At 40.4% G+C, this 22,049-nt stretch overlaps 1 protein-coding gene and 1 long non-coding RNA gene across 8 annotated transcripts in view; one reads left to right on the top strand and one right to left on the bottom strand.

The window, feature by feature from the left end:
* Window positions 1–1,238: 1,238 nt before the first annotated feature.
* On the top strand, window positions 1,239–15,964 carry LOC105857755 (uncharacterized). Of its 4 annotated transcripts, none has more exons than XR_012921733.1 (5): window positions 1,239–1,392; window positions 4,515–4,565; window positions 5,198–5,312; window positions 6,553–6,675; window positions 15,790–15,964. It is a non-coding gene; the product is annotated as an uncharacterized LOC105857755 (long non-coding RNA). The 4 variants fall into 4 exon arrangements; XR_012921734.1 differs by having other exon boundaries at window positions 4,515–4,592; XR_001147827.2 differs by lacking the exon at window positions 4,515–4,565.
* The window catches only part of MEGF10 (multiple EGF like domains 10), a 177,128-nt gene continuing 166,284 nt past the window's right edge, over window positions 11,206–22,049 (bottom strand). For 3 of the 4 annotated variants that reach the window (XM_020290109.2, XM_020290107.2, XM_076008341.1), the window contains 3 exons: window positions 17,776–17,820; window positions 16,773–16,979; window positions 11,206–15,457 (listed from right to left, as the gene is read on the bottom strand). In XM_020290109.2, the coding sequence (XP_020145698.2) occupies window positions 15,273–15,457; window positions 16,773–16,979; window positions 17,776–17,820 (437 nt within the window). In that variant the 3' untranslated portion in view covers window positions 11,206–15,272. The remainder of the gene's footprint in view (window positions 15,458–16,772; window positions 16,980–17,775; window positions 17,821–22,049) is intronic. The other variant, XM_020290110.2, reaches the window with a different exon arrangement.

The following is a 22,049-nucleotide window of genomic DNA, read 5'->3' as shown; positions in this document are numbered from 1 at the left end:
AAACAGAGTTACCCAGAAAGTTCATCATAGAGCTAGACAGATCTAATAAGGGTTTGGGACTACTCATCTTAGCTTTTACATGTTTACACACATGACCCTATCCTGTAAGAATTTATTGAGTTACAAGTATAAGCACAGCAATGTACTTTATGTCATTCTGCTAATTCTAGAAAATCATGTTCACGTTTCTTCTTCTTCTTGTTAGTTTTTTTTCTTTTTTTAATTTGAGAAAGGATCCCACTCTGTTGTCCAAGCTGGAGGGCAGTGGTGTGATCATAGCTTACTGCAACCTCAAACTCCTGGGCTCAGCCACTAAGTCCAGATAATTATTATTAGGTTGTTTTTGTAGAGATGTGTCTTGCTCTGTTGCCCAGGTTGGTTTCGAACTCCTGTCCTCAAGTGATGCTCCTCCCGTGTCCTCCCAAAGTGCTGGGATTATAGGTGTGAGGCACCACGCCTCTCTTCTTCCTTGATCCTTCCATAATGGTTATAAATTCTAATTTCAACAGATTATCTTAGTTACTATTAAAGCTATTTTATGTTATTTTCCATTAGGTAGCACATTCATTTGGAGTTTCAAAATATCATACACTTTAGTTTACATGTTATGCCAATTCTGTGAAAAAGAACCATGTTGATATCTTTTCTTTTTAGGTGAATAAACTAGTCAAGTAAGATGAATTACCTTGATCAGGATCACACAAAGTATCAAAACTGGAAATCTGTCAACAATCCTGCCAATTCCACCTTCCCTCTTGTTTCTATCATTCTCAAAATGATTTACTGATTTAGAGTAAACTTCTCTCAATCCTAGAAAGAATTTGAAGTAGTCACAATAAAAGCTATTTATACAAGCCTGCAAAAATAGATAATAAAGACAGTGAGGTATGCAGGCAGAAGGTAAAATAAATAAATATGGAGACTTAAATAATGACTGTGACTAGCCATTACGCTGAGGTGACAATTCTTAAATGTAATGGCAAAATCTTCTCTGCCCCACAAAGCAACGTTACGGGGAAGCGGCGGCAGGCCTTGTGCGGCTGCGCGAGCGGCAGCGGGCGTTCAGGAAGGGCGGAGCGACCGTCCGTGTCCGCCGGCGAGCGGCGACGCTGGAGCCCCGCCGAGGAGCCGTGGGCCGCGGGCCGCCCGCTCTAACCGGCAAGGCCGCGCACGCGCACGCGCACGCGCACGCGCGCCGCCCCACTTCTGCGTGCTTCGGTGGCGCGCCGCCCAGAGCGCCTGCGACTGGAAGCGTCGAGGAGAGTCCGCGGCCGGCGCAGCTGCCAGACGCGCCTCGCACCCTCGCGGCGACCACCGGCGAGGTTGCCCCTGGAGCGCCTGTTTTCCCTTAGCTTCTGAACTAGCGATGTAAAAGCTCTGACTATAAAAGTGGTGAGTGCAGTTTTTAAAAATGAATTATTCAGGGTGTAAACACCCAAGCAACGTTTTCCCTGGAGTCGTCGGCTTGAGTGTGGCGTTATTTTTGAATCAGTCTGCTTTTAGAGCCAGTAACAGTTCCAGCCCAGAGCAGCCGCCAGTCACAGAGGCGATTTGTCTTGTGCTTTTCGTGTAAGCACGCTTCGTTTCCTTGGGCTTCACTGCCCTGTGCCCCAGACACAGCATTTGGCCGATTGCGGTGTGTGGCAGCCCTGTGTCCGGCAAGCCTATCCGTTTGGTGCCTCCAACACCGGGTTCACTGGCTGTCTCTGCGCCACACTGTGGCAGTTCTCACAATATTGCAAAGTCTTTGATTACTATTACATCTGATACGGTGTTTTGTGATCAACAATCTTCAATGTTACTATTGTAATTGTTTTTGAGCACCACAAACCATGCCTGTAGAAGATGGCAAACTTATTGATAAATATTGCGTGTATTCCAACTGCCCTACTGACCACTGGTTTCCCTGTCTCTCTCTCTTTGTTTGGCCATCCCTATCCCCTGAGGCATGAGAATATTTGAATTAGGCCAAATAGTAATCCTACAGTGGCCTCTAAGTGTTCAAGTGAAAGAAAGAGTCGCATTTCTCTCACTTTAAATCAAAAGCTAGAAATGATCAAGCTTAGTGAGTTAGGCCTATTCAAAGCTGAGATAAAGCCTCTGCTAGCTAGGTGTCTTGCACCAGTTAGCCAAGCTGTAAATGCAAAGGAAAGTTCTTGAAGAAAATTAAAAGTGCTAACCCAGTGAACATGAAAATGATAAGAAAGCAAAACAGCCTACTGCAGATATAGAGAAAGTTTGAGTGGTCTTAATAGAAGATCAAACCAGCCACAAGATTCCCTTAAGCCAAAGCCTAATCCAGAGCAAGACCCTAACTCTCTTCAATTCTGTGAAGGCTGAGAGAGGTGAGGCAGCTTCAGAAGAAAAGTTTGAAACTCGCAAGAGGTTGGGTCATGAGATTTAAGGAAAGAAGCCGTCTCTATGACATAAAAGTGCAAGATGAAGCAGTAAGTGCTGATGGAGAAGCTGCAGCAAGTTATCCAGAAGATCTAGGTAAGATAATCGATAAAGGTGGCTGCGCTGAACAGTATTTTCAATGTAGATGAAACATCCTTCCATTGGAAGAAGATACCATCTAGAACTTTTATAACTAGAGAGAAGTCAATGTCTGGCTTCAAAGCTTCAAAGGACAGGCTGACTTTCTTGTTAGTGGCTAATGCATCTGGTGACTTTAAGTTAAAGCCAATCCTCATTTACCATTTGAAAATCCTAGGGTTTTTAAGAATTACGCTGAATCAGCTCTACCTGTGCTCTGTAAATGGAACTACAAAGGCTGGATGACAGCACATCTGTTTACAGGATGGTTCACTGAATATTTTAAGCCCACTGTTGAGAACTGCTCAGAAAAAAGATTCCTTTCATAATATTACTGCCCATTTGACAATGCACCTAGTCACCCAAGATTTCTGATGGAGATGCATAAAGAGATTAACATTGTTTTCATGACTGCTAATACAACATCCATTCTGGAGTCTATAGATCAAAGGTTAGTTTAAACTTCAAGGCTTATTATTTAAGAAATATATATCATTAGGCTATAGCTGCCATAGATAGTGATTCCTCTGATGGATCTGAGCAAGTAAATTGAAAACCTCTAGAAATGTTCTACCATTCCAGATGCCATTAAGAACATTCATAATTCACAGGAAGAGATCAAAATATCAGCATTAACAGGGGCTCATGACTTCAGTGAGGGAAGTAACTGCAGATGTGGTAGAAATGGCAAGAGAACTAGGAGTGGAAGTGGAGCCTGGATTTCATAATAAAACTTGAACATATGAGGATGTGCTTCTTACAGATGAGTAAAGAACATGTTTTTTTTTGTAGTGGAATCTACTCCTGGTGAAGACGTGAACATTGAATATTACATAAACTTAGTTGATAAAGAAGCAGCAAGATTTGAAGGAACTGACTTTAATTTTAAAATAAATTCTATTGCTGAAATGCTATCAAATAGCATTGCATACTACAGAGAAATCTTTTGTGAAAGGAAGCGTCAATTGATGCAGCAAACCTCATTGTCTTATTTTCAGAAATCGTCACAGTCACCCCAACCTTCAGCAGACACCACCCTGATCAGTCAGGCACCAGCAGCATCAAGGGAAGACCCTCCACCAGCAAAAAGATTATGACTCACTAAAGGCTCAGATAATTGTTAGTATTTTCAGCAATAAAGTATTTTAAATTAAGGCATGTACATTGCACACTTAATAGACTATAGTATAGTGTAAACATATCTTTTATATGCACTGAGAAATCAAAACATTCATGTGACTTGCTTTATTGAGATATTTGCTTCATTGCCAAGGTCTGGAACCTGCAATATCTCCAAGATATGACTGTATATAGAGTTCCGTGGCAATGGTTTACAGTGGTCACCAACGTTTTTGGCACCAGGGACTGGTTTCATGGAAGAAAATGTTTGCATGGATTGGGTTAGAGGGGCTCACGGGGATGTGATGATGGGGAGCAGCTGTAAATACAGATGAAGCTTTGCTCCCCCAACCCTCGTATGCGGCCTGGTTCCTAATAGGCCACGGACCATGCTGGTCCCCAGCCCAGGGATTGGGGACCATAGGTTTAATAGATTATGTTTAGTCTTTAAGCTTTTGTTTAATGGCAATAGGACATTTTAAATATTCATGATATTTAATAATGACTTCTGCCTTAAAAGTTTCTAAAACATTTAATAAAGTATATAATGTTTTTATATTTGCTCATTCAATCAGAAGCATTTAATGGGACCCTATTTTATATGTACCAGGTGTTGAGCTCATAGAAGAATCAGTTCCTCATTAAAGAAAAGGTAGTCTTTTAATAACCAAAAGGCATTTTCTGGTAATTAATATAGTCCCATGGTTTCTCATTTTAGGTTAAAGGGTTTTCATTGACAATCATCTTATACTTTTCTCTAAGAGGGAAAAGAACAATGATTTGAGCCTCTACATCTTTTTTACCCCTTGCTTTTTGTTTGTCCTTTTCTTCACTTTCTAAATAATGTATTATTTCTGCAGGTCAAAATTTCAGCTTTGTCGGTTGAAATTCTCTCTCAATATCTCAGGAAAGTAAGAAAAATGCTGCCTTTTATTCTGGTATTTTAAAATTATCTTTTTTGAATTACTTAACTCTGGTTTGTTCTCTGTCAGAAACAAAATCTACCTGCAATATGAATAAAATATTCAGGACTTTTTTTTAAATTAATAAACTTGTAGTTACAATTAGGCATAAAGGACAGCCATTGCTGTTTATCAACGCCCAGCTAATTAGTGAGTAAAAAGATTACAGTGAATGTTTTAAAAACTAGTATAATAGGAAGAAAACAAGCAGTTAACCCAGCTCTTACAACACAGCCATCCACTTTAACGGCCTCTTTAGTCGGGCATCCATCCTTGAAAGTCTCCAGTGGGCTCTGTTATAAAGTTAAGAAACACTGCCTGTGTATACTAATAAACAATGATGTGATTAAATAGCTTTGTGCATCAGTGCATTTTTTTCTGGATGGCAGTTCATAAATAAATCCCTGTGCTAACAGTTTATATAGTAAATGGAATCTATTAATAGGAACCTTGAGTAAAGTGGCCCTCCCATTTAGTATTAGATAGGAAAGCCACTAAAGAGGAGGATTCTTTCAGGGCCAAATAATTTGTTGGAGAATCTCTTTAAAAAGAGGGAATTCAGTTTCTATCATCTTTTCCAGATAAAATGAGTACATCAGTGATATACACATTTGAGGACACTCAGCCCATGGTATTTTCCTTACCTGAATGGATAAACTTTCTGGACCTCAAGTTTGTCCAGATGTAAATGAAAAGGTAGGAGAAAATGTGTTCTCAGCTCCCTTCCAGCTGCGACATAATATAAGCCAACATTAGAGCCTGGGGCAGAGATCATGGCCCCCTGCTTGGGCAATCAGAAATCAGGGTTGGGCAACCTGGTGAGGTGCTAAGGCAGCTCATACGGACTTGGGAGAGATATTTGCTAAATTTTGGAGAATTTTGTGAGCCAGCTGTTAAATATGGCCATTATTAAACTTAAAGGATATAAACTTAAAATTCAATAAATGATACCTTAAAAGGTATTAGCTATGTTCTTGAAGTTAGTTACACCTATTGCATCTGTATTGTGTAACTATTATTTAATACTATGTAATGTCGAGCTGCTGGGTATCTATCTCTGCTTTACTTGGCATTCAGTGATGTCATGTTGGAAGCTTGAAATTACCCACAGTGGGAGGATTTCCACCATGGAAACAGTCAAGTGTTACAAATTTAGAGAACTGGTTGTTAAACATTTACCAGCATACCACCAGGGTTGCCAGGCTGAGACCAAGGAAAGGAGGGAAGAGTGGATCTAAGTAAGGGAATCAGAGTTCCACTACCCGGCAGACTACATGATGTCTAGATAGGGCAGGTTCCACAAGAAATATTTTCACCTAGGTACACTGAGTCATATATTCCCTTTAGCCTAATACAAATCTGGTTCTGTGAATGAGAGAAGAAAAGAAGGAGGATTGGATAAGCGGAGTCTTAGACTGATAAAATAGCTCTAAGATAGTTTAGGTCGGGCCAGTGTGGAGTCTTTGAGCCAAAGTCACCTGTGAAAGGAGTCTTGCATCTCCCAGAAATGGGCCTTCCTACGTTTCCGCGCTGCACTCCATCATTGCCTGAGAGCAGCCTGTGGAAAGTGTGATTGGTGCCACGGCTGTGACGTAGTAGCAAAGGGCAAAGGCAGGGCTGGGAGAAGTGCAGGGAAGAAGATGGAGGGGCTGAAGGGAGAATGAAGACCAGCAAATAGTCTAAGTTGGCTGTAAGAGAGGGCTCATGGGAGCAAAGAATGGGCAGTGTTGAATGCAATTTTTCTCTTTAAAATGCATTGCTTAGTACTCTCTAGTGAAGCATACAGTGGAGATGCTCTTGACATTGAAAACCTCTAGAGCCAGCTCTCTCAACTGTGTGGATAAGTATCCAAGACCTGACTTGAGCCTTAAGGAAAGAAGGAATATTTTGTTAGACACACAGGTGCATATTATCCTATATCTCTTTATGTTACCAGCTTACTGAACTTGCAGCTGTCATCATGCATTATTGTAACTGTAGGATGAGAAGGAAGGAGCAACATTTCCAGTCACCTAAGAAGAATGCTGAGGAAGAACAAAACCAAAGGTGGCTTTAACAAGTAAGAAGAAGCCAACATTCATTCATTCAATCAATCAGTGTCTATTGAGCCCCTGCCGTGTGCCAGACACTATTAAGTATTCTGGTCATAGAGCAGTGAATCACACAGAAAAGAACGTGCCCTCATGGAGCTTGCATTCTCGTTGGAAAGACAGACAATAAATAAATTAACAAAATAGTTAAATAATGCGCCTTCACTAAGCCTCATGAAGTCCATCAAGCAGGGCAGCAGGATATGGGAGGATGCTCCTAGTCCTCATAGGTAGTCAAGAAAGGTTTTTCTTAAGAACTAAGCAGCTCTCATGACTAGAGCTTTCCCTTTTCTATTGACAGTAAAGTGACCCCCACTATTCTAGATTCCTTTGCTACGAAAAACTGCGCACCAACTAATACAACCTCCACCTTACACTGACCCCGTTCTCTATGCACCACATGTTCAAAAGCATGTCGTAGAAACACTACATGTTGTAGACATTAGTTTCTTAGTTCCAAATAAATCTATATATTAAAAAAATTCCTCCCAATATTTTTGAAAAATTTTTTTAGCTAAAATCCAACAAATGTGTAAGCAAGACCACAGGATTTTTTTTTTGAGTTTTACTTTTTTCTTTAAAAACCGCAGTTGCCTCTTTTATATTTTATCCTCACAGTATAATAAGTGTGAAAAAGATAAAATTTCTCATATTTTAGATGTATACAATTTAAGCATCATTATCTTGAATTATTAAATTCCATTTGGTTTTGGAAAATTAGTTAATATACAAAAAGTTGGGAACAGAAAGAACTAAACCCCTCTTCTTTTTTGTTACACAGAATATTTAGATACTTAATCTGAGGCAAAATACTTATTTTCACGTTCCTCTACCTTCACATATTGATATATTGATAAAATTATGTTTCGTCTTATCGTCAAGCCAAGTTTACCAGCCGCCCATACAAACTCGGTAATGAAAAAGATGACCATTAACTATAAAATCGATTTTACAACGTGACTCCAAACACTGGAATGTGGTGCTACATGCTAGCTCTGTCTTCTTCATAATCCTTTTCGGTGCACCAAGATTGATGGAACTCAAGCATGAAAGCCAGAGCTGAGCCTCCAACACTGTGTGTTACGTGCAGACTGTAGACTAAGGCCAAACGTGATGACTGTATCAGTACACATTGGCTTTAGTCTACAGTCTCTCAATTCTTCACCTTAATTTCCATTTGGCATTTACAGTTCTTTTCCAAACACTTGGGAAGCTGTGTCTCAAGTCTCTGACATGGTTGGATCTCCAGAGAGGACAATGTTTCTGTTCATTCTCCTGATTGTCCTGATGTCCAAGATGCAGCTAAAGCAAAACTGGCCTGCACATCTAGGTAGAATCCTAGAAAATGGAGAGGCTCAAACATTAGTTCAGCAATATATTCTATGTTTTATGGAGTATTCATTGAAGGTTACAAGAAATTAATGGACTTCAAGTTCTGATCTTAGGTTTTTAAAGATTACTTGTTCCATAAATTCTCCATTATATCCTAATAATCAAATATACCATGGCAGATTGGTCACTTTGTGGTATATTTGGATTTTTCTATTGCTTTATCATAAGTAAAAATGTCCAGGTCATCAACATAGGGGGAAGTACAAGATAAGCCAAGAGCCATACAAGGCTTCCACCAATTTTGTTTGTGCTTGATTTTTTTTTCTGATTCCTTCATAACAATTCAATAAAGTCTAATAAACAGAAGCCCTTTGCATTTGTAGTTTCTTATCCTGTGCCGCTCCATGACATAGATTCCTTCTCCCCTGTTGCCACTCTGCCTGATCTATTCTAGTTGGGGTCCAAGATCTGAGGTAGAATGGAGTTGGAGCTATGAGCAATCTCCTGCTGGGTATCCATGCTGTTCTGGGGGAAGGGGCAGCTGGTGTCGTGGAGGGACGATAGCAGGCAGGCAGGTACACAACCCGCTTTGTCAGGCAGTCATCTCCCCCACCCAGCACGGCTTCCTCTCATTCCTGCTCCCACCCTACATTTCTCTATTCAATCTAATTATCTTTCCTTTATAAGCAATCTGTTAATTCTGCTTGACAATTTTAAGTTTGTTTTTCTATCTTTAGAGTTCAGAAATTTGACCAGGATATTATCTACCTCCATAATTTTTCATTGATTCTGTTTCATTAATACAGAAGAGTCTTTCATATCTGAAAGATCTGAAAATTTGAGATTCACATTATGGAAAGGCATAGTTTATAAAAGTTTTCTTCTATTATTTAATTACTACTTCTCTATGGTTCCTTTTTTCTACCTCTTCTTCTAGATCAGCAACTATTTAAATATTGGGTTTCTTAGACTAGTTTTCTGTTTCCTCATCCATGAATTCCATTTTTGAAATTTTACTCTTGATTTCATTTCATCTCCTAAAACATGAATATGGTCTTGGCAGTTACTATATTATTTTTGTTTTCATGTTCCTCTATTGGATTTTTAATGATTTTTAATGATTGGGAAATCATTTTTATTTCCAGGAAAACCTCTGGTACTATAATTGTATCCTCTTAAGAGGTTTGTTTTACATAATCTTTTTTTTGAGACAGAGTTTCACTCTATACCCCTTGGTAGAGTGCAGTGGTATCACGGCAGCTCACAGCAACCTTCACCTCCGGGGCTCAAGCGATCCTCTTGCGTCAGCCTCCCGAGTAGCTGGGACTACAGGTATGCACCATAACACCTGGCTAATTTTTCTATGTTTTTTAGCGAGACCTCATCTCTTGCTCAGGCTGGTCTCAAACTCCTGAGCTCAAGTGATTCTCCTGCCTCAGCCTCCCAGAGTGCAAGGATTGCAGGTGTGAGCCACCGCACCCAGCCTCTCTTAAGAATTTTAATCATATTTTATCTAAGATTTCTTCCATTTTCTATATTAGCTCCACCTTCATAATAGAGGTTTATTGTAGTTTTCCGGTTTAGTCTCTTCTTTTATGGGGCTGTTATGTTCCTAAGTGGCTTGTGATCTTTTCCTGCCTATTCATGTTGATAGTGTGCTGGTTCTCAACACCTTTGTGGGACTCTCTGGTTCTTGTGTCTTGACAGTGGAGTAGGGATTTTTCCCTCAGTGGGCAGCCAGTGATCAGCCTGGCCCCTTTGTTGACGTTTAAGTGGCAGCAGACCTCTTGGTTCACAAGTCCAAGTAGATAGAGATAGGCTGACCTCAGCCCAACGGGGAAACTACCCCTCATAAGGGGCCACCATCCAAGGGACAGTTAGCCTCTTTCACTGCTGTATAAAGCAAACAGCAGGGACATTTCTCCCTCACTTTCTCTGTGTGCCCACCCAAGTCAGCTTCCTTCCAACCCCCTCAACTCCCAACAATTCCCATTTACATCTTTACCCTCCACCTGCACCTTCTTTCAAAGACTTGATTGATGTCTCACTAAATGAAGAACCTCTTCAGGTGGCCAGGATCAGCCCTTGACTTTTTCTGGATGACCACATTCAGAAATGGGAATGTGAGGCCAGGTCGCCAGCTTCCCAGAAACCCACATCCAAATGTTTTAAAAGCATTTCTAATTCTTAGGAAGAGAACATTTTACTGGAAGATAAAATCATATTATTGCTTTCCTAAATTAGTTCTCTAGAAATAAAATATGTATGAAATATTGAATAGTATAAAAGTATATCTGGATATTGTCATTCAAATGTATAGCTGTATAATATTCTTTAAATGCTCACTTTTGATTTGCTAGTCCCATCATTGATTTGGTTATTGCAAACTGGTTCATATTATTAGCTAGTTTTCCATATTAGTAATGTTAGCTAACATTTACTAGGTGTCTATTATGTGCCAGGCACTGAAGTGTTTGCATGTATAAGGTTATTAAATTCTCACAAAACCCTCTGAAATAAGTACTATTAATATTCTTTTCAAGGCATTACAATATAGAAACTAAAGTCTTGAGAGGTTAAGTAGCTTATGAAAGTCACACAGCTAGTAAGATGCTTTATTTACCAACGAAATAATGAGCAACTTGAAAATAGCTCATGACATACACTTTTCTGCATTCCCTACTGTGCTTAGCCTGCAAGGCCCCCAGCAAATAAACAGCTACTGAAAGAAGAGACAATGTGGTTTTTTTACCCATATTTGATCCCTAGAACACAGTGCTATAAGGCAAATGCTTCAAAAATGTTTTACTTATAAATGAAAGCATTAACAGGCACTGAGATTTAGAAAGCAAATCCACATAAGATCACCTAACGCTATTTACAGAAGACTTGACTTTCAGCCACTAACCTGAGTTCCAGGGATTCAAATATGAATAAAATGTTTCCTCTGTCCTTAAAGAACAAATAGTCTGGAGAAGAAGCACATACACACACAAATATAATAAAATATGATTATTTTTAAGCTGTACATGTAAAGTGCTATGGGGCCACACATGAAAAGCATATTAATTTTTCTCACAGGATCATAACTTTTTTCCTTTCATTAATTAATAGTAGAATCTGATATAGAAAGAAACACTACTTTGGAGTTTTTTTTATTAGAAAGTTTATTGCATTAATCTATAATCTCATTTGGTGATATAAATGACAATGTAGGCAAATACTGATGAAAGTTTATCATCTTTGGAAAATAGAGATATTTCAACACTAAAAACATTTTTTTTGTTGTTTGCTACAACCAGGTAAATCCTAATGAATTTTGATTTTTTTCTTTTTAAAAATATAGTTTGCAATTCATTCATATCAAAATGAAGCCTAGGTTAAATACTGAATAAGCAGACCCAGTGGCAGGACACCGATATTAACAGGACTCTAGAAGGGCAGTTTGCTGTACATCTTTAGTTAATCGACAAGCACCCATCCACACCATGTGATCTGCACTTGCTTATCTATGTACACTTTCATGACATAAAGCCTTTAACACCAAAATATCTCTTAAGTATTCAGTTTGAATAATGAAGAGATTTTACCCAGAGATAGAAAATTCATTATCTAAAAAAAATAACCTTAAAACTTAATTTTTTAATCATTTTATTTTAAGCATAAAATGGACTTCTAATAATGACAAAAATTGCAAATGGTATTATGATATTCTTGTTCAACTTTTATAATATTTATGGTTTAAAAATCTCAATAATTGACAACTACTGTGGCTCTTTGGGGTCAAGATGAATACATTTTCATAAACTGTTTCATTTCTCGCAACACACAGTCATTGTGCTAATGGATTTGGTTGGGGCAAATATAACTGTCCTATTGTAGAACTCTATGATTGGTTTTCCTGAAATTGGTGAATAAAAATTCCATAAAGGTAATGCCAAATACATTAAACTCTGTTAACATTATTACTATGTCATAGAAGAATTAATGTCAAGCACTATAAAATAATTATGAAATTATCCTTATCATCATATAATTAACTACAAATAACATATTCTTTTTATTAAAGCAAATATATGAGTTATCATTTGGATAAGTTCTGATGTATTTATATATAAATACCAATAATTTATACATTTTCTGATACATCAAGTTCTAAGGAAATAATAATAGTTTGGCTGACATTTCTTTATGAATGGTTTTTGCCTATATGAATGGTTTCCCACATTCCTATATGAATGACATTCTTATGTGAATGGCAAAGGAAATGAATGATTTTCATATAGGAAATCATTTTATAAGAAATTTCATTCCTGTATGAAAATCATTCACTTCCTTTGCCATTACAGGACATATGGGAGAAATTAATTTTAGGGTCCAAAATTAATACGGGTTCAAAGATCATGAGAATAGATTCACTTTGTATGAAGAATGACACTGCCATCAAATTACATTTGATGTATCTGAGAAAGTTCCTAAAGGTGGTAATAATTTCAAGGGAAAAAATTTGCCAGGGTTCTTTTGTCTTTTGTTTAATTCTCATTCTGACAAAAAGTAATCCTCTTTATCCAAATCTATATCAAAGTACCTAGAAAATTTTGCCTTCTCAACCAGACCTCTCCAAATGCAACATGTCATATTATAATATCCAAATGTCTATGTGAGTTCTGATGTCTGAAAGTCCCGAGTGAACTCTGATAAGAATTGCCTCGGGAACAATGTTTCGGGACATCAGCCAGCCCGGGCAATTTATTTGTCAGAATGCATAGGAAGGCCTGGCGACAGCCCTTTGGAGTTCACATCTGTTGCTCAGGTTTTCTACCTAAGTTTCTGTTGCCTTTGTACATGAAGCTTTCATTTTGAAATAGTGGAATAAGAAAAGAAACTAATGTTTTCTTTACCTATCTCCAGGGAGCATCAGGGAAACTCAGTTTACCATAGAGCTCTAAAGGGATGATCCTTAAAAAGAGAAGAGGGAAATGTCTTATTTTTTTTTCTTACCAAAAAGGACTCGCTGTGGCTACTGACTTACAAGTGTCTCAGTGAAATGCCTATCCTCTGGAGTCAAGGGTCAGCCAGTGGTTAACTATTCGAATAAATCAATTGTTTCTAAGGTGTGTTCCAGGTAATTCTTTATTTCCTTGAATTGACTCTGGAGTTCCTTAAAAGAAACAGCCATCAAAGGAGTGAGTGTTATAAGAGTGTTTGTTGTATTATGCACCTGACCAAACCACCATCATAGGTGCAGGTGCGTGACATGAAATAACTAGATATCCCAACTTGATGACTGGCAGGGACAATGCCTTACGTATGCTACCGGCAGATGGATGCACTCTACACACTTGCCAATGGACTCACTGAAACAGAATGCCATATAGGGTATCATGTCTTCAAAAGATTGAAGACCACTGTTTTCTCTTACGAAGTTGCTTCCTTATTCAGCCTTTCAGCCCTTCTACTGCTTGTTGAAGTAGATTAAAAAAAAAAAAAGTGAAACTGGCTCTCTTGCCTCATGTCAGCATGCTCATAAGACAACTTCCTTGGAGTGAAAAATATTATTGCATCAGTATGCACAGGATGAGCATCCACCCTGATTTGCCTAGAACAGTCCAGATTGAAGTCCATAGCAGGACAATTATTAATAATGCCCTTATTTACTCTCAAGAGTGTCCCAGTTTGAATGATCAGTTATATATATGGTCACAATAATGAAGGTTTTTAGGAAGATGAGTCTGTAATACTCAGTGACAATGTTTCCTTCCTGTTCCCCTTCTCCCTAGTTTAACCAAGACTCAGGGAACCAAGAGATCAAAAAGAACTCCATTTTGAAATATTAAAAAGCTTCTCTATTTCAATCATAAGCCAATCACCTATGGTTACTATACTATTTTAGTAATGACCAACTTTAATAGATTCCAATTATATATTTTCATTTCTTCCTTCCAAAAGAAAAAAGAACAATGCATTTTTATCAAGCAAAAGATGAGTGGTAATAATACAAGAAACAGGGAACACATATAATAGTTTTTTCATTAACAACCCAAACACTACAAAACATAGAATATACAACTTAAAAATGAAAATACAAATTAATGAAAAACGGGGTACATGTCATATTAGCAATGCAAAAGACCAGCTTAAGCATAGTTTCTCTAAACCAACAATTAATAAAAGAAAAGTGCCCTTTTCTCAAATACGCACAAAAATATTTCAGTCACTTATAGGGAAAGATTAATCAAAACTTTCTGCTAATTCTATATTACAGCATGTTTACTAACGGTTTACAAAACTTAAGCATCTTCTTATACTTAAAATTTACAATCTTTACCAATCATTACATACTCATTAATCCAGTCTGTCAAAAATAAAATTATTTCATTTCTATTTGTTATGAAATAATTATTGATATGTTATGAATCGCAAGTGGTGAATAACTATGATGGGGACAGTGATCAGAATAATGTAACGAATCTAAAGTGGGATCAAATAGAAAAGGATCAAAGGATCAAATAGAAAAACCACCTCTGCCTGGCACATTTGTGTATTGACTTCTGCAATACTTCTAATATTTCTAAAACAATCCTAATTGTACATTTTCCCACTCTAAACAAAATCTAAGATTTTCATATTTATATTTTCTGTCCACTTCTAGAGTTTATTCCAAGTCTATCCAGTCATGCCACCAGAAAGAACGTTTCCTCCTGCATTCATAGTATCCCTACAAGTCTGAGTCCGGATGAAAAAAATTAAGCAATAAGGACTCAATAATATGCCCTTTTTCTTCTGCATGTTTAGTGATTCCTACTTTTATGAAGTAAATTCTATGAGAAACTGTACGATCCTAGGTACAGCTCTATGATGCAAATGAGAAATAAAACATTTACATTTTAATTTTTCAAGCAACAATACCAATGTCCACTGCAACCCGTGTCACCGAAGGAGTTCTGCAAGTTCATGCTTTTAGCCAACATTTTACAGTAAGTCATGCTTCACGGGTGCAGTTCTAAAACTAACAGCCATGGGAACTCAAGTCACTATCTCCTTCCACGCCACCACCTGTACAAGAAGCACCTACAGTCGGTGTCAGCCTCTGCTTTGAGTTTTCTGGTTCATGTCCAACAATTGCCTACCAAATTGGTCAACATTCACATAAGGTGGCAAACTTGAGGATGGAGAAGAAGCAAACTGCAGTTCTGGAAAGGTTTCCAGTGGCTACCAAGCAAGTCCTTTGGTGTCATTCGCTGTTGCTGCTGCTGCTGCTGCTGCCACCATCCTCTCCCTTCGTGGAAGAGGAACTATCTCGGACTGGCAGCAGGTCATAATGACAAGGGATGTGACTGTTCTTTGGGAGGTCGTATGGATCCTGGGTGAGATGCCCATTATTGCTGAATATTCCTTGGACAACACTCACTGTAGGTTCTGTGATAACCAAGGACACATTAAATTATCAGTAATGGAAAATTTTTTAACAAAGAATATGGCATTTCTTACAAATATCAAACACACAAAAGGAATTTTTCTAAAAATATAAGAAAATATTGGTTTTAAAAACATGATTCCTTTATAATCACACAGGGGTGGCAACTCTGTGACTGCTGGGCTAACTGACATGCACAGATAGTGTTCAGAACAAAAGGATGGCCACATGGCTGGGTGGGACCACATCAAGGGGATATACAGAAACCGTGGATATCAGTCACTGTCTGAAAAACACTTTGGGGATAATCTAGTCCAAACGCTTTATTCTACAGGTGAGAAGACTGAGGTCCTTCAAGGTTAACTCAATTCATGGAAACATTCAACAAGTTCTCAACTTTAGGACTCCACACTCAAATTTTCAGCTGAGTCCCCATTCTACTGTGGCAGGCTTTGGGGACAGTTTAAAGGAGAATTGTTACTGACTTTTCAAAAATAAAGTTAGTTCACTCTGGCTTCCATTTTTAAAACTTGTCTTAATACTTTAAAAATGAATTGTTTTACAGATATTTTTCAGTGACATGTCTAGCATGAAATGAATTACTAGTGATAAATTAGCCACTTCATTTAAGCTGTAGAGAACTTTTAAAAGTCAAAGTCATAAATACTAACAGAGATATAGGAAGAGGTGAGTGAGAGAGAGAGAGACAGAGAGAGAAAGAGAGAGAGAGAAATAATTAAAATACACAGCCCTACTACCTAGCCAATGGTGGTTCTGGTATGCTTTATCATTTCCCAAATAGTATTTGCAAAGGGCAATCAAAATAATTCTAATTTTAAATTGATTTCTTATTAATTTGTATCAGATTCACATCTGAGAATATTACTGATATATCAGATAAGGTTAAAAGTAAAATGTTTCCTGCTATAACTATTTTATTAGTATAATGAATACAACCAGGAAATGGAACCACCTGTTTAATCCACTTGGACCATTTGTTTTGGCTACTTAGCTATATTAGCTAATGTGACATATGCTTTTCTACATGTGTGCTAAAGTACTCACTATGGTTACAAAACAAAAGACGGACGACGGGGTGGAAAATAAGGAATGTTTACTTTAAATTTTCTAAATGGTATTTTCCTTGAACAATTTGAAACCAATTAATATGATCACTGCAAACACAGATTGCAGCTTAAATATGAACCATTACTTTCCATAAGAGTTATATGAACTGCAACTATTGTATTCCCAAATACTTTAAATTCCTTAAAAAATCTTATGCACTAGGTTCTTTCTATGGTTAGGAGAACTCACCAACTTCATAGACATTCTTGTTGGCTGAAGTTGAGTTATTGATCTCTGCATATGGGGAATCTCTTCGTGCCGGTGATTTCATCTCCACATAGCCACATTCTGAGGTTTTTGGGATAAGTACAGGTGGGTCTTTAATAGTAGCATATGGGTTTTCAGAACTGCTGAGGGAGCAGGTACTGGAATTATATTCAGAATTCTTCCCTAGGTCTGTGAAGAGAAATGGGAAGAAAAAGCAAATGTTGTTTCATGGCAACATCATTTCTCTATGATAATTTACTTGGGCAGGTTTCTTCTTTTTCTTTATAGCTAGGTCCCTATAAATATACACAATGAAAACACTACTATACCTTTTCTGCTTATTTTGGAGAGAATCTGCTACAGAATTTCTCATCTATAAAGCAATTTTAGCACCTCTCTGAAGTGAGCACCAATGTAAATATCATGGATCTGATTTCGTTTTGATGATCACATTCCAGTGTAATTAATTCCATTTTATTTTACTAATGGAAAATGTACTAATTGAAGCCTTTGCGATCAATCAAGACACCAGCTCCTGATGGCCCCAGAAGCACTGGGGGGGAGGGGGTTATGACCATGGTGAGAAGGCGTTTGTACTGGGAGAGTTCCTTGTGAAGCCTCAGTAATGGCCACTTATAGCTCAGACTCACCCTCAAGAGCCTACCTCAGTCAACATGTGAACGCTGATCTTTTATTGCTTTCCCTGCTATTTTCGTTTTTACATATCTCTCTCCCTATAAGGCTATTTCTTTAATTGAATCTTTTGTTCCCCAAGACTTAAGCTCTAAGAAGATCCACCTTTGGTCACTCTCTTGCCGTCAGTCAAACATGTCTGTGTGTTTGGTGTAGTTATTTAGCAAGTCCACATTTCCTCTACGCTGCCACTCTAGCTTGTTTAAAAAATATTTCAGTCTCCGAGATAAAATATTTTTTTACAAAATTGTGATTCTGACATATGTATTTCTTCCTCAAATTTACACCATACCTTTTAAGGATTTTCCCAGATAGCTTCTATCAAGTCCAAAAGCACCTGGGATAGAGGAAGAAAAACACCCAGTGAGAACTTAAGGGAAGAGAATTCCCAGGGCACGGAGGAGGGTCTCCCCACTGCAGCGGACAGTCAAGGCTGCTGCTTTTCCAGCTTTTACACCACGTCAGTTGTGCCGGATGTCCCCAGTGTTTAGAATTGCACACACACTCTCTCCAGTCATTCACAGTGACTTTGGGAGAGGCTGATCAAAACGGGGTAGAAACTGAGGCACAGAGATGAATCAGTATGCTCAATTCAAGGTTGTACAGTAAAAAGAAAGAACACAGCTAAGACTAGAACTGAAAATTCACACTCATGTGCAGATCTCTCAAGGCTCTGATGGTTTTCAAATTACCACTATTATTCAATTATAGTATTGCCCTCACTATAAGCATGTTTCCTAGAGACTGGAAGCTCCAAACACTGCGACTAACACTTAACAGGCAATACCAGCTCTTGGCCATCCTTATTCAGTTTTTATTTTAATGATTTGACTTTTCCAGGTATGGGGGCATACTTGTGTATGAGCCTAGACAGTTCCCTTGTTTTAAAATGACTGGCCTTTATTTTTGAGGATCAAGAAAGAAACAGGAGTGTTTCTGCTCACACTGGGAGAAATTAAGTATGTAAGCAAGCGAGAACATGCAATCACTTATGGAAATCAATAGGTCACAAGAATATTCTATAAAATATAAGCATTTAATCATTTAATCACAGATTCATAATATTACCAAAAGAGTAAGAGGACATTACCTAGCCCACTTTATACCACTTGGTATATAAATGATAAATTGCATTATTAATACTGCATAGGAATCAAGGATTCTAATGGAGTTGTGTTTTGACAAACAGGACAAAAGCCAATAGATTAGGAAACAAAGGACTTAGATTTCATCACTTATTAGCCATATGACTTAGGGCAAGATGTTCAACTTTGTGAGTGTCAATATTCTCATCTCTACAATGGGGAAAATAAAACTTGCCTTCCAGCTTCACGGGGCGTTACCACCATCAAGTGAAACAGAGAATACGAAAAGGCTTTGTAAACTTTGACGCACCAGACAAATTAGTAGTGTTGCGATTACTGTAACACTTAATGTGTCACATGAATCTCAGGTTCAGTCTATCTGTAACCATTCCAAGGCATTTTCAATGATCTTTTTAAAAAAAGTTACAGACTTGGGTTAAAAGCAGAGAGCACAGCACTGATGTGTGACGAACATTCCAAACAAGCCTGACACCTTGCCATGGGGCATGCAGCTCTTAGCTCGATGTGCAGCTGCTCCAGTTCCGATGGTGCTGTTTTGTGGGGACCACAGAGTGAGGACACGCTGCTGTGGAGAAAGCAGAGAGGCTCCCCGACAGGGAGAGAGTGTGCAAAACCTCATCACTGCGGACAGGAAATGGGAATGTTTTCCCCTCTCCAGTCTGGGTGGTGAAGAGTTTAGCCAAGCTCCCAGCCAGGGGGAGAGGCACAGGGTGACACAGGGAGGTGGGATAAGTGGGTGGGTAGCACAGAAGTCCCCTTACCAAAGAGGGGTTTGGCCTCTGCTGAGGGGCTCCTGAGAGGTAGCTCAGTCCACAGAATGCCCTGCCCAGTGGGAGTGTTTTGTTTACCTGGGGGCCAAGGGCTACCCTGAATGGTGGGACAAGGTAACTTATCGTAGGGGTTTGGGCCTGTGGCCTTCTGGAGGGGCAGAGACTAAAGGTTAACCGCACGAGCAGTCTAGCATGTCTACACGACCAATCCCCCAGAACCCTGGATCTGAAGGCTGAGGTGAGTTTCCTGGCCGGCAGTTCCCTGTGGGTGGTCACACATTATTGCTAGGGAGGTCAGCACTGCCTGTGGCGCCACTGGGAAAGGACAAGCAGAAGCATCGTGCTCTGAACCTTCCTGGACTCTGCCCATGTGTCTCTTCCCTTGGCTGATTTTAATCTGTATCCTTTTGTTATAATAACTATCTCCATGAGTGTCACCATTCAGTGAATTCTGAGAGTCCTTCTAGCAAATTCCTGATACATAAGGTGGTCTTGGCGAGCCCTGAACTTGCGGTTGATGTCAGAAGTGAGGGTGGTCTGGGGACTCCAGGCTTTGCAAGGAGACTCCGTGAAGACGGGGCAGGGCCTGTGGGCTTGACAGCAGCCTGCTCATGGAGCTCTGCCTCTGCTGTTCTTTGCTTCTCTGGTAGCAAACCCTTGCGTCTAGCCGTGCAGTGGCTTGCCTTCCCCGGGGGGTTAAGGGGAGAAGCAGCTTGGAGTAGGTAGTAAGTTGAGTTGATAGGAAGAAGAGCTGGGGCTGTGAGACCAGCCACCCCTGCCAGATTGTCTCTGCTCTGCCTTGGAGCACTGGAGAGCTATCTTAACAAGGGAGCAGGCGAGCTTCCTCATAAACTCCTCTATGTACCAATCCTGAGCTCAGGGCTTCCAGATTCTTGGTTTAATCTAATTCACACAAGAAGCCAGTACACGCTCATTACCCCCATTTTACAAATGAACAAATCAACTCTGACAGGGGAAGCGATTGGCCCAGTGCCATATCTCAGGGCTTCGTGTGTCAAGCTCAGGGCTCTTCCAGATGCCGTCACGACTGCTCCACCACTCTACACGCCTGCACGCTTCATCATCCACAGCTTGCCTGTGTTCTCTGTGAGGAACAACTTTTGTGCAAAAGCTTTAAAGGGCCACTAAATGCAGAATTGCTCTGGGGTGAGGATAAACCAAAGAGATCTGGGGAGGATCAAGATGGTGGACGAGAAACACCGCCAGACAGAGTGTCTCTGCAGAGAAGACAGATTCTAGCAGAAATTAGAAAAAAAAAAGCAAGAAGACTAGCATACAGCGGAGGAGGGCCGGAAGGAGGGGTACCTGAGACCCTGGGAGAGTCCACGGGAGGAGGCTGCGGAGGAGAACTGGAAGCTGAGACCGCTGAAGTAGCCCGGAGACCAGTGGGAAGGATGGGTGGATCTGCCTTTTCCCCTCCCCTGCATCTGGGACTGCTGGTGGGCTCCCCAGCGAGTGGAGAGACCTGCGGACATCAGCCCAGAGATGGCTGCCGCCAGCTAGCGGTGAGCCTGTAGCGGATGCGGCACCAGGCTCTCAACTCCCTCCGGGCACCTCCGGGTGCACAGACCCGAGTGGGCGGCAGGCGCCATATTGCCTCCTTCTCCCCTCCGCCCACCCTACCCGCGGCTGCCCAGAGAGACAGTACAGCCACCAGCCGGAGGCACCTCCAGGGAACGGGACCTTCCCTTTTGGGACCTTACAACTGACTAAGGGGAACTCAGACTGTGAGCTCCCTACCCGCCAGCCCTCCCAGGTGCTGCTGGCACGGTGATCCCAGAGAACGGGGCAGACCCTGAGGCTGAGAGACATAGACCCAGCTTGGGCTTCCTGTGGAAGAATTGGGACCAGCACTCCTCACCCTGGTGGGGATACAGTTTGAACTCTGGGACCCAAGGTCGGACCTGCAGACAAGATCCTGTGCACCAAGGTCTAGCATAGCCCGGGGCACAGAAGGGATATATGTGAACAGCCTACTGAGGTGTGTGTGCCATCAGGGGCAGATCAGCATCCTAGAGGGCAACCCTCCTCCCAAAAGGAGGCCGTACGCCTGGCCCAGGTGGCGTTTCTGCGCAGGGAACCACCCCGCCGGCATCACAATCCGGAGAGGCCTGGTGGCGTGTGGTCTGGTCTGCTGGCAGAGGCCCAAGAGTAGCTGCGGAGTTGGGGAGGGTGGAAAGAAGCCAGGCCCGCTCTAGACGGTGGGTCTCAGACAGTCCCACCCCCACAAGCAGACTTTCTGGCTGAGTGGGGCCATTCCAGCCCCGCCCTGACAGCTTTTGCTGGAAGCAGAGAACAGAACTATGACCCCTGCTAACAGCATTGGTGGTGCCTGAGGGCAGGCTTACCCAACCCAGGTCTGCCCAGAACAAGAGCTGATAACAGGACACAAAACCAACAGCATAGCCTGTTCCTCCAAGCAAGCGCCACCTACTGACAGGGACGGCATTCTGCACAGCCTTTTCACGGCACACACTGACTCATTATACAGGGAGTGGTCGAATCTCACCCACAGACACCACCTAACGGCTCAGAAACTAAACAAGGTATGTGAATACCCAAAAAAAACCTAAAGGAAAGAAACAACAACTGATCGATATGGGAAGAAATCAGAGAAGGAACTCAGGAAATATGAAGAACCAAACGGAAAACACACCCCCAAAGAGGAG

This window comes from Microcebus murinus, chromosome 11 (assembly GCF_040939455.1).
Source record: "Microcebus murinus isolate Inina chromosome 11, M.murinus_Inina_mat1.0, whole genome shotgun sequence".
NCBI classification, from domain to species: Eukaryota; Metazoa; Chordata; class Mammalia; order Primates; family Cheirogaleidae; genus Microcebus; species Microcebus murinus.
This window is presented reverse-complemented; position numbering and strand designations above follow the sequence as displayed.